Consider the following 13858-nt stretch of genomic DNA (forward strand, 5'->3'; position numbering starts at 1 on the left):
AACTCATTTTCCTCCATAATAATATTAATAATAATATAATGAGGACTTTGCATAGAGGAAAAAGTGTAATCCAAGTGGACAAAAAGAGTAATCTGAGCATAAAAAGAGTAATCCACATATAACATGATAAAAATTCAATGAGCATATGTACAAAATGATTTTTTAATCCCTTTGGACTTTTAACATCAATTAGTGCTTCAAGTTTTCGTATATAACACTTTGAGCTTTAAAAAGCAATAGACTCTTGTATTGCATTTCAAAACACTTTGTACCAACTGAGACTATGAATGTTTTGCACACTAGTAGAGCACTAAGTGCTGGGTAACTGAGCCTGGATCTGAATTCAGTTTTATTTTTGTTAACAATACTTAACAATCTCTCACAATTATGTTTATTTAAAGCAATTATCAAGCAAATAAAAAAGATGTTTTCTTCAGTGGAATCTACTGTTAATTCTGGTAATGAAACAAGAGCACTCTAACTTTGCCCTTTTCATTGTCAAAGTCTCTTACACAGACTCTAAAAAGAGTGTATGGCTTTTTAGCTTTTTGATACACAATAAAATTTTATGGTGAGGTGATCTCTTTTCTGTCCGAAAATGGCCAAGTGGTTGGAAAATTAGAAAAGTGAAAGTATATTGGTCAGTATTGATAATTTTAAAAGACTGACAGATATGTACCAAGTATTACACTTAAGTGAAGTTGAATAGAAAACCACTATCAATCATTAGCCACTCGCATGCACTGCAAATTTCTATGCTGATAAAAAAAAGACAAAAAGCTGACCTTTGTACTAAGACGTTGAGCCATATGATATACAATAAATACAAACTGAAGTTTATGAAAATTAATTTGTTTTCATTGTTTCCTTTAGGAAAATTTTTGTAGAACCATGACCATGTATCAGTTATTCAAGCAGTGACATCTTTATCATAAATATAAAGACTGACATAATGCATTGTTGAGGAATATTATGGGCGACAAATATTTAGGATATTGCTGTAGTATCATAATTTTTTGTGGGAAACCAGTTCTCATGGTTTTCGTTGTTGCCAAACCACAAATTTAAAGACCCAATGAACATTTGGCAATGTGATGATGACCCCTCCCCATCATTTTCTTAATGTGTTTCATTCCAAGATATTTACTAGTATTTGATAAATCAACATCAATATTGTAACCTGGTGATGAAATATTAGCTTGTAAACATTTATTTTAATTTAACCCTTTGCATAAATGCCAACCATTATGCTTTTGGATTAATCATTACGCTTTTTTTCACTAAATTATGCATTACGCATGAACTATTCGGATTACGCTTTTTGGTATATCCCCCCCCCCCTCCAAAAAATTTTAATAATTTGTTTTCTCATTATTAACTACCGATTAATCCCACAGACTATATTCTAGAACAGATGGCTTCTATGTAACTATGACAGAAGAGTACGTTTGTCCGAAGACTTGCATGCACTTTCCTAAAAGTATTATATTCTATTTATAGCAGCTGTCCTATTTCCAAGAAACATGCTGGTTTCTACTTTCAACTTTTGACCTCGGTTTCTATCTATAGCAGATATATGGCTTAATTAGAAGAGAACAGACTTGTGTGTGTGTGTGTGTGTGTGTTATTTTTTTAATTTAACTTTTCCACACTGCACACAAGCAGAATGTTCTCCATTGATAGCTGATATCCAAGAAAACCATTTGTGGGACAGGCTCATTACAATACCTTGTTAAATGGACAATTCTCATTCTTAGATATCAAGCATATGGAAATCTAACAATCACTGCTAAAGAGTATGAACTGTAAGGATTATAGACTCCATCAACGCACTGCTGTCACTAACCAGCTAGGTTCTGTGACTTTCTCTGTACTTCTTGTAACCAAGGGTATCCAAATGAAGCTAGCTCAACTCTCATAAGACTTGCATCAATATTGAGAACAATTATTTCTTGTGTACAGATTTATGACCAAACATGGTGCATATTTCCTTTTTGACACAAAAAGAAACTCTTTATACTGAATTTAACTCTGTGTATGATTCAATAGCATCCATTCCAATACAGACTGGTTGTATGTCATTCATTGGTTAATGTAACCTAGTGAACATGATAATTGGGCCTGAGACCATCATGTTGATATCATATACTAGGTTTGCCTCAACCTAATTGTAACTGACTGAAAAAGACATTTGTTAATATACATCCAATCAAAGTGACAGAGGGAGACACCCTTACCAAATCATAGACTGTTTACTTCATTACTGCAATACAGTACAAACAAAAATTGTATTTGATGATGCGATTTGTGAAGAGGAATTTCTGAGAACAAGTCTGGCTTGCACATTTAAGCAGATTTCACCAGCCAGTTATTTCAGCCACCCACTTAAGTGATTTTGTGGAATGAACAGTCAAGGACAGAAGTAATAATTTTTTATGCAACTACCCTGGCATATATTTTTTCAGACTACCATCCACAGGTCATATTATGTTTTAATGGAACAGACCTGATTAATTTGGTAAAGAAAATGAATTATATCTGACCACTGCATGCAGAAGTGGAAATATCAGCCTGAGCTGTTACTTCAGAATATGACCAAATCTTCCTATCTTTTTAAAAAGTGTAATCAATCACATCAGAAATGGGCCCTGAGAGCAATATTTTAACATCATGTAACTTGACTAAAATTACTAATCAGCAGAAAATCTTACGGAATGAACTTCTTTCTGTCACTGCTGTATGTCAGTCTGGGAACTGAGAAGGCATCGATCACACAAAAAATCTTGTCACTAGAAAGAAAGAAAGCTTTCATTAGTGCAGAGGAACAGTAACAGACATGGTTCAATACATATACAGCAGATTTTCTACATTTTCTTCAAGTTCTATCACCATAAACATCACCTGGGGCAAGTTCAAAGACAGTCTTTAGAAGCCACTTCCTCTACCAAGTATGCACAGTGGCTCATCGCTATATAGTGCCAAGTTACAAAACAATTTAGTAGCTGATTCCACGTACCAAGCATACATGGTGGCTCATTATACAGTACCAAGTTACAAAACATTTTAGTAGTGACCATTCTGGTGGCCCAAATGGTTCATTAGTATAAAATTCCAAGTTGAAAGACATTTTGGAGGATACTTCCTCCCACCAAGCATGCTTGGTGCCTCATTACTATATAGTGCCAAGCTGAAATCAAATATTTGATGCTGCTTTCTTCACAAGACATGCTGGTGATTCATTACCAAGTTCCAAGCATATTTTAGTAGCTGCTTTTTTCTATGAGGCATGCTTGCATCAAGACAAAGTATGCTATGGTGTTCTTTTAAAAGATAATTTAACTAAAAGGAAGGGGATACTTAAAAAGGGAAATTACTTAAAATATTGTAAGCCTTGTGTAACAAAATTAATTACCAAAACAAGAAGAACAGCAAAGACTTTCAGTATATGTGAGAACTTTGAAATATATACAAGATCTAGGAACAGAGACTGTGTATTAGATACATTTATTTGCAATTAACTTTGGGCTAAATTTTACTGGAGTGCACAAACCAGTTTTTAACTTGCATTTTTTGTAGTATGTTATAGGTTAAAATGACCACATGTAATTTGTTACCACAATTCTTTCCATACAAACAGAATATACAGACCCTGTTAAAATAACCCAAAGAAATTCTAGTAGTTAACTCTTATTCATCAAAGACAGAAGAGAGAATTGCAATAAGTGGAACAGTAATCATTAAAATGCAAATCACTCTGACCTATATTTCACAGGCCAGTGATTTTAATAAAGCTTTAAGTTTTATTTCTATCGGTTAGAGATAGCATTTGAATTCTTTTTCAAACACTATGACTTGTTGAGTCTAGCCTTGGTACCAGCTTTAATGGCCTTAATGGCTGCAAATTTATACACTTTCATAAGTATTTCAGAGGCTGAGCCAAAATGAACAGTATAATTCATAATAACCCTCCATTTGAGAACAATATGAGTGAACCTGAGAAACAGAATGAAGCTGTCAAAAAACATCAAATTTCACTTGCTCATATCATGCACATGTAAAAAGTTCAAATCAGTGGACAAATTGTGGGCCGTGGGAAGGCAGATTAGTGGACTGATAATGTGCTGTTGGAAGTCAGATTAGTGGACTGATAGTGGGTTGTGGGAAGTCAGATCAAAGGACACATGGTATGTGTGAAGTCGGATTAGTGGACAGATGATGGGCAGTAGGAAGTCAGTCAAATGGACAACTGACTGAAGATAATACAATTTGCCCAACCTCTAACTCCTTTCTGGTGTTTTCATTGGTTAACATGAATCACATAAAGACCTGGTATGAGACCAAACCAGCTCAGCAGTGAAAAATACCAGCGTAAAGTGATTCATGAATAACATCATTTTATTAGGAAGTTGTTTAACATTCCTAAGCCCTGCTTCCACATGAAAATGATAGGAAATATTATGCTAAGCAATAATTAATATCACTAAATTTGTTGCATGATTTTTTACTGGCCCATAATGAATGATACTAAATCAGTATCAAACATACTTGGAGAGGCACCCGTACTATGTATCATTCCATACTGGGTTACTAAAGAATACTAGTTGTTGTTGTTTTTGTAGGGTTTAGCACCATTTTCAGCGCAAGATAGGGTTTACATGGCAGCCAGTATAAATGGTGGAGGAAAAACCTGGGAAAACCCTGGAAAGAATCACTGACCCATGAGAAGCTACTAGCAAGCTTTCTCACATACCCACATTGGCCGAACCTGAGACTCAAACCCATGCAGACAGAGGTGAGATGGCAATGATCTGTAACGGTGAAGGTTACTAGTAATAATACCCAATGCCATCACAGATAAGTACAGGGATAATGACCATCTTCTGGAAAACTCATAACACAAACAGTGATAGGAGTCCACCCAATCAATCAACAATTTTGTACTTTAAGAACAAACACAATTACTGATCTGGCAAAAGCTATGCATCTGGCAAACTGAAGAAAAATAATGGTAAAGGATAAAATATTCATAGAATGCATAAATGCAGTGAACTTGATAATGGACAAAAAACATTCAAACTGGTCGAAGCAATAATAAGCTAGGTAAAAATCAATGACTATTATTTTATTAACAATGTCAGGCCTACACAATATTGATACCTCTCCTCATCCTGTTCTTCATTGCATTCTTGAACAGCTGTTTCACACACACTTCTATCAACCAGACTGGAGGTCACTGCAAAAGGATGAAATATCTAAATAAAAATCACATCTTGTAATGGTTATATTTACATCCATGTTATAGGCATTTTCTATACATAATTATCTTAAACCCCAGTGTGGTAGATCCTACTGACCCAGTTTCTTGATACAATGGATGTAACAATATACAAGCAAAATGCAATACAAAATGCCCGATTCAGTACATCATGATACGAATATAGAAATACCAATATACTGGCCTTTTTCTTTATCTACACTAGACCATCCAGAACTAACTATGAGCAGACGACTCACTTCCATTAGGCTTAGCATCGTTACTAACAAATATCAGTTCATGAAAAACCATAAAACTCAAGAGGAACCAGTTATATTTGGAATAATTTTTCACTAAAAAGTTTGGCACCAATATACTTGATAAAATGGCCATTGTGTGTAATATGTGCAAAACTGAAATCAAAACATTCAGGTGGAATGACAAACTTCTCAACTCCTTTATGGTCCACCATTACTGTGCAACAATGGCATGAGACAATCTCTGGCACAAGAGTCAAAAGTTCCAGTAAAGTCATACTTAATGTTTCAGCTTAGCAACCAACAATTGTGGGTATGCTAGTTGCACAGACTAAATACAAATCTACATCGCAAAGAACCACAGCTATCACTTATGACATTCAGGGTGCAGAAATTTTGTCAAAATCTAGTTGTTCACAGACAAGTAAATAAAAAGTTTACTTGTCCATAAAACCCATGTTGTTCCTATTTTCATAGTAGAAAAGACTAGTGGATGACAGGACTGTTTAAATGATAACTTTTATGAAGCTATACCATGTTAATGCATGCAGTATGGATTCTGTGAAATGTTAAATATACTTGATATTTCAACTTGTCTTATATTTGGACTTTTACGGTCAGGGTCTACAAATCTAACAAGAAAGTGTTGTTGGTGTATAACTGTTGATTCAGTACTAGCATGGAAGTTGTTACTGAATGAGATGGCCATGTTAAAGCACTTATAAAACACGCGGTAGTGTCAAACACTTTCATATAAACACATGGCAACACCAACATTAAATTCACACAATCAGTACGAAACCTAGGTGTTACTCTGGACAGTACTCTCACATTGCACCAACATGTCATGAACATATGCAAGGCTGCATATCTTGAGCTGAGACACATCAGCTCCATTTGCAAGTATCTTTCAGCTGATGCCACTAAAACACTTGTGTGTTCATTAGTACTTTCAAGACTGGACTATTGCAATTCAATTCTGTCTGGTTCATCTCAATAGCTACTCCAGCAACTTCAAAACACAGCTGCTCGGATCGTACTTAGAGTACCACGATCAGAGCACACCTCGACGCTGCTCTGTACCCTACACTGGCTATCCATTCGATCCAGAATCAAACACAAAATTTGTTCTCTGTGCTACATTTCACTGACGGACTCTAGTCCAACATACCTATCTGACCTCACCGATGTGTACACACCAGCAAGATACTTACACTCCTCTTCTGACAATCGTATACTCATTATTCCCACTATGAAAACAAAGTCATATGGACAGCATTCTTTTGCATACCAGGGCCCAGCAACAGAATTGCCCACTGAACTTAGACACAAAGACACAGCGATCACTTTTAAGAGGGCTCTCAAAACTCACTTATTTCGATTGCAAGAACAAGCTTGAAGACTGAATAATGTTTCCTACCTTAAATATTCTCAGCATGTTTTTTTTTTAATGTTTTCTAATTTCATGGCGTTTGTTTTTATAATCATATCATTATATGTTTTTTATCTTATAGGTGTTGTCTCATGTTGTAAAGTGCTTAGAGCTTCTAAAGATTAGGTACTATACAAAGTCATCATCATTATTATTATTATTATTATTATTATTATTATTATTATATATCTCATACGGGGCCCCGAGTGGCCGAGTGGTCTAAAGCACTCAACGTTCCGGATCACTGCCGTCTCACCTCTGTCTGCGTGGGTTCGAGTCCAAAGCTCGGCTAGCGTGGGTACGTGGGAAAGCCTGCCAGTAGCTTCTCGTGGGTCGGTGGTTCTTACCTGGGTTTTCCAGGGTTCTTCCTCTACCATTAATACTGGCCGCCATGTATAGCCTATCTTGTGCTGAAAAATGGCGTTAAACCCTAGAACAATATATCTCATACCTATAATGTGTAAAAACAAAACACTGACCCACTGACTTTGTAATCCAAATAACACATTTGCCTCAGCAAGTTTACTGATTTCTTTGTTGTGAAAGAATGTCTTGGGTGAAAATGTGTTCTCCAGATATTTTGTGGCGAACAAAGGGCAGATTTTTAAAAATTGTTAAACCCTGTCACCAAAGGAGTATTGACTTTTGCAGCTTCGCAATCATGCGATCAGAAGTCACACCGGTAATCCAAACGGATGTGCCATATTCCAGTCAAGGGAATTATTTTCTGTTTTTCATTAAAGTTAGATCCACAGTTACTCTTTTATGTTCTGCTTCCTTCACTTTCTTTGCTAATGATTCTTAGTCCAATCCATTTTAATCTAGTGATCACTTACTAGTGCAACAAGCACTGACATTAAACATTTGGACGACATCTTGATGAGCTCGATGGAAATCATATGAAAGCTCGCGAGAATAGAGGAAACTACTCAGTCATAGCATTGCCTGTGTTAGTCTGGTTCCCTGTTTTGTCTGCTCCCTGCATTGCACTCCAGGTGATTTTCCAATAACCTAATGCCTAGTTGTGTTAGAAACATCATTTTTCATTGGCTATTTGGCTCATGCATGAGCAGAAAGGTAAAAGTTGAAGTTGATTTTTTATATATATTTCGTATTGAGACCACTCTTTATTCCAAATGCCTATCTTATCCTATCTTATGCAAAGGTTCATCTGTCTGTTTGCAGTACATACCGGTCTGCCTTAGATCTGAGACCAAAAGGTCTAAAATCTGGACACAAAATCAGATTCCGACCACGGGTGAATTTTGGGTGGAAAAAAAATTGTCCAAAAAATGAGGTTTTTCCCTCTGTATTTTGAAGTGCAACTAGAACTTCCAGATTATTTGGTATCATTGTAGAGCTACATCTGTCTACCTTTATATAATACCACCCACTTTAATGTATCCTACATGACCTTGATGCTACAGAGCTTGACAGTAGGCTACTATCTCTTGCCATGTAAACTTGTCACCAGGGGTTAATGAGTTATAAAAAAAAAACTTTCAGTATATGCATGTTACACATAGTAATGTATGTATAAACGGTAATCTGTAATGATTTTAAATGAACATAAAACTAAATAGCAGCGATTAAAAGAAAAGAGGTCAGGTATAAAAATCAAAGTTTCACATTAACTGGCTGACAACAGAAATTGGGGGAGTAGAATATTGACCCCACCCACTTGCCCCAATGTGCGAACACCCATGGGATGCGCCATTTCTCCATGTGATAGGTCTTATTATCCCCCAGGACAAGACCCTTTTTCATATTCGGGTCAGCTGTAGCTAAACTGAACAATAGTTTAAGTTTAGACTTAAGTACACAAGCATAAGGCCAGTGTGACAAATTAACAGTTAATCCTTATAATTGCATTTATCTTGTGAAATGGACTGCCCTTCCAACATACTTCAAAGAAACCATGTTCGACTGTGTGTATGTAAGCACCAGCAATTGATTGGCAAATAACCGATGCCCTATTTTGTTGTAACTTATGATGCCCAGGACCCCCTTTTAACAGTTCAAATCTGCAGTCACAAATTACTGTACAGGGGGTAACTGTTTCCCACATTTTATATCCCACCTTATTTCCTTAGGTTTAAGTCTTAAGGCACGTAACACTGTTTACTGAATAAAATATTTATTCTGAATTAGTTCTTTGGGGGCACATATATTGCGTGGTATATTTTGTTTTATTTTTTCTTTTAATTTAATCATGGTAATTAAACTTTACATATACAGAAGAAGAATGTCAGGTTGTTAACTGACCTAGTTTCTTTGGTGGAAATAGAGATGTGATTTTGTTTGCTGAGAAAATTATGCAGCATTCACAGTGATTATTCATGGGATTTAAGCTAATTGGTAACAATTTTATCTGTGATTTTTTTTATACTACAGTACCGTTGTAGTGGTTTATAAAAATTTAAATTAACGTGAATAATATTTAATCTTGACAAAGAAAAAAAAATGTGTGATATTAATTTTTTCGTCACTACAATATTCACAAGTGATAAAATAGAATATGGCATCTGTAGATTGCATATGTTATATCTATTTATGTATGGGTTGGGGGGGGTTTCTTCTGAGAAATGAAAACTGACAGACATTGTAATTGGGAGTTCTCTGCGAAAAATCAGGAGATACTAGTATTATGAGATTGGGAGGCAGGTGTGGAAATACAGAAAATATTGATAGGTTTTTCTCCCGACTTGAGAGTCGACAGGTATGAACTGTCTGGGCTTGTGGAATTTCAGTCAAGACTAGTGAGTTTATTTAAGTCACCAGCCTGTGGCCCGTGCCTAAAAAAATTTTCTTTGAGAACTGACCAATACAGTACATAAACTATCTATACCAGACATGTATATACTATCAGATTTTTCAATACGCTAACTGTAGCCTGCATGTAAAATGCTCTGTAATTAAATCCTAAGAAGGAAGATTCTTAATGCAGGGATCGTCCTGGGCTTCGCCAATGTCGCAAATTGCGTTTTGTTTTCCTTATTGGCGACAAAAATATCCCATCTGGCGATTTTTTTGGCGACAGACTTTTTGGTTATTTAATTTGTACATACAATCATAGATTTGGACTGGATAAATTAAAAGGGAGAACGAAAGGAAGCCACAAACTTGACTAAGCAATGCATTGGAATCAATCTGTTACACAAACAATCCTTTGTTCGTATTGACAACCCCATCTTTACAGTGCATTGTTACATCATAATCTGCTTATGCTGACATCTGGGCTGAGTATGCTGTGATACAGTCAATCATGCTACCGAACTATACCTACAACTGACCGACTTCTGAAGACTCGAATAGAACAGATACAATTAATTGAATGGCTAAATCTTCTGTTGTTTTTTTTTTTTTTACATATACCAGTACAATAGTTTTGCTGAACCTTCATAGAAAACTGATAACCTTTGAAGTACCGACTACTGTGTATAAATACAAAGCAAATGGAAAAATCTCAATCACAATTATGTCTGTCGCCAGTGCAGCATTTTACTCATTGATCTTTTCCTTTTGCCATCAATCCGTGTTACGGCTGCTGAGACTTAAACTCCGAAACAAGAAATAGCACAAAACAAAAACAACAACCAGTTTTGCATAATTAACAATAATTATTTATTTCTCAAAATACAAGAGTGAAAGAATCTCTAAATTGGGTGTGAATTTATGCTTATATATACGGTCCAATATTGCCAGGTGTTGATTCGTGTAAGTTTCATTCGTGGGAATGTAGATCCTATTTTGTTTGTCGAGAAAATTTATACAGCATTCAGTGATCATTCTTGGGATTTAGGAAGCAATTCACTACAAGCTTTGTTAAGCTAGCCATAAGGGGGGGGGGCTGCTGATAGACTACTGGTGTCACCTGTCAGTGCTGTGGACTGTGAACGTGGATTCAGTAAGATGAACCTCATAAAAACTGACATCAGAAATAAACTCTGCATCTCATCTCTCGAGAATTTAATGAGAATCAGCATGTACAGATGTGAAAAATTAGACTTTGAAACTGCATTCAACAAGTGGGCAGCCCTAAAATTGCGACGGATCTTCATGTAACACTTTGTAACATTTTGTTAATGCTTGTTGTAATTAAAGAATTAAGTAACCCATCTTTTGTAATTTTCATTGCCTGTTACATTAATAGACTAAATTAACACTTGGAAAAATGTACACTACTTGTTCTGGCGACACTTTTTGAAAATTGGCGACAAAATATTGAGGTTGGCGATTTTTTTGGCGACAGCTTTTTAAAAGCCAGGACCATCCCTGCTTAATGTTTAAATTAATTACTTATGATTTCTGCTTTGCAGATTTATTTGTGGGGCTTTTTTTAGTGAAAATCTAATGCTTAGGCTATGACTGATGAAATCCATTTTTAATGCCTTTTACACCTCCCCAGTATTTCACACACAAGTTGGTCCATGTTCTAGTCTCTTCACACAGAATTCAGTATTATCTCTCAGTGTTTCAGTGTTAGATGTCTATTTTTAAGATATTAGTCCTTAGGGTGGTGTGTGTGTGTGCGTGTTGGGGGTAGATAATGAATATATCATTTACATATAATATGACTGAACCTCATCCATCTTAAAAAAATTGATCGCATTGTGGTAAATATGTACAAGTATTTATTTTAAAATTACATTGCATTTTTTTAAATTCCAAAATATGAAATATGAGCACCTTCTTACTGTTGTACTTTTCTGCTGTCAGGTCTTAAACACATTCTTACCACACAATTCAACAGATATAGTTATGAGCATATCTCGGAAGCAGATTCAACTTTTGAATGTGCAACCCAAATCTGGTCTCCTCCTGTCAGTATTGCGTCACGGAAAAAACCTGCAATTTACGGAATCGTGGTATCTTTCATGCAGTATAGTCACTACCCGCCTACAATATTTAATTTATAAACATTACAGTCTAATTAAATTTTTTCGAGAATTACACGCATAAAAGGAAAAGTTTTATTTGTGGTCTCCTTTAAATAATTTGCTATATTTTCATAAAGTTCAATGTAAATTTCTTTTGTTTTTATATTTCTTGGCAAGAAGATTTAGTAAAATGGTGACTGGTTTGAACATAACTTATAACTTTTAACAGCTCTGCAGGGATAGACAGACCATTAGTTTATATGGAGTTCAGGTTACAAGATGAACTGAATGATGGATGGACAGACAGACAATCAGGGTAGATGGAATTCATGTTACAAAAATATCCCCTAAGGGTGCAAGATTGTGAGTAAAAAATTTCCTTGGCATCAGAACTGGGGGCCACACTGAATAAAAAACAAACTTTGGATTTTAAAAGTACTCATAAGAAAACGGGGGGGGGGGGGGCACAAAAAGAATGTGTCTAATATATAACCTTTTCGACTGGGTTCAATCAGCATTTGAATTTTAGCAGACACTAGACAAACTTTTTAAAGTTACAAAGCTTATTTTTTTGATGCAGCCAGTCACTCAAAATTGGCGGACTATCTGTTTTATTAACACACAACAATAATATTAATCCTTGATCATTTTTGTGTGGATTTAATATAGGCCAATCTATATAACTGGATGGGGGGGGGGGCTTCAAATGTACGTACGGGGGGGGGGGGGGGGGGGCATGCAGGTTAAGCTTTGCCAGATTTTTGCGTACGTACTAAATGGATGGCCCCTTATAAGATGAGGGACACATAGAAAATCAGTGTATATAGAGTTCAGGTGAAGATAAATTGAGTGATGGTTAGATGTACAACAAGTTTAAATGGAGTTCAAGTTACAAGGTGAAATGAGTGACACATGGACAGCCAGCCAGCCAGTGTAGATGAGTTCAGGTTACAAAAGAGTTATGAATGGATGTACAATTTAGACCAGCCATGGGCAACTTCCTTTTGGGTGCAGGCCGGATAAGTGATTTTTAAAGCCACACCCTATGGTGTAAATTAACAGATAAATCCAGGTTGGATCCAGACCACAGACCATATTTTGCCCACCCCTGGTGTAGATGGAATTTAGGTTACAAAATTAACTGAGTGAGGGATGGATATACATACTACTAGTGTACATGAAGTCTAGATTACAACATGGACTGAGTGATGATATACAATTGACCTATCGCCAGTTGTCAATCATTCTGCTCGATTGACCAATCAGCAAGCGCTATTATACACACCTCCAGACACTGTTTACGTCCACCATTTTCCTCCGACAAGCTGCTTCTGTCGATATCGACTCGGCTATTTTATATATTTACAAATTTTGCAACGGTTCGGAGAAGTCGCCCCACTTCGTCTGGAGAAGTCGCCCCAAGTATCATATATAGTAATTCTGAGATATAGCCACATGGTTAAGGCTGTATTTAATGTTGTTTTTCTTCAACTTAATAACTTATTAAATTTATAAAATTTGAAATTTTTCAACTTTTCCATTTGATCAACTCCGCTTCTGTACTTAACGAAAAATAAGTGTACACTGTCCCTTTTGCTCTGCTCTTCAAATCATTAGATGCATTTTAATAATATTTGTAGAGATAGTGTATTCAATATTTTTTATTACATTTACATCTAAAAATGAAACATGCGTACTAGATGCAGTATAAGTAAATTTAATCGTCGAGTGAAAATGATTTAGGCGATCAATCATTTTTTTTCAGTTCCTCAGTTGAATGCTTCCAGATCATAAATATGTCATCTAAAAATCTGAACCAAAGAGATGGATTAAACTTTTCGTTTTGAATAAAATCCTTTTCTAATTCACCCATGAAAGGGAAGAGTATAAATAAGCCATATTAATACCCATTATCTGTATGTAATTCGTATTATTAAATTGAAATTAATTATTTTCATAGATGTTTTTAATATTTTACAAATATCTTCCCTAGATAGTGTGCTACTATTAGGATTGTTATCAAGAAAATATTTGC

At 35.6% G+C, this 13858-nt stretch overlaps 1 protein-coding gene across 1 annotated transcript in view; it reads right to left on the bottom strand.

The window, feature by feature from the left end:
- Positions 1 to 13858, bottom strand: part of LOC149804781 (DNA polymerase epsilon subunit 2-like) — a 104681-nt gene that overhangs the window by 80119 nt on the left and 10704 nt on the right. The window contains exons 3-4 of the mRNA XM_089944446.1: positions 5158 to 5233; positions 2712 to 2789 (exon numbers count right to left, since the gene is read on the bottom strand). Of these exons, the coding sequence (XP_089800572.1) occupies positions 2712 to 2789; positions 5158 to 5233 (154 nt within the window). The remainder of the gene's footprint in view (positions 1 to 2711; positions 2790 to 5157; positions 5234 to 13858) is intronic.

The sequence above is a fragment of the Sinohyriopsis cumingii genome, chromosome 2 (genome assembly GCF_028554795.1).
Source record: "Sinohyriopsis cumingii isolate HCF-2022 chromosome 2, ASM2855479v2, whole genome shotgun sequence".
NCBI lineage: Eukaryota > Metazoa > Mollusca > Bivalvia > Unionida > Unionidae > Sinohyriopsis > Sinohyriopsis cumingii.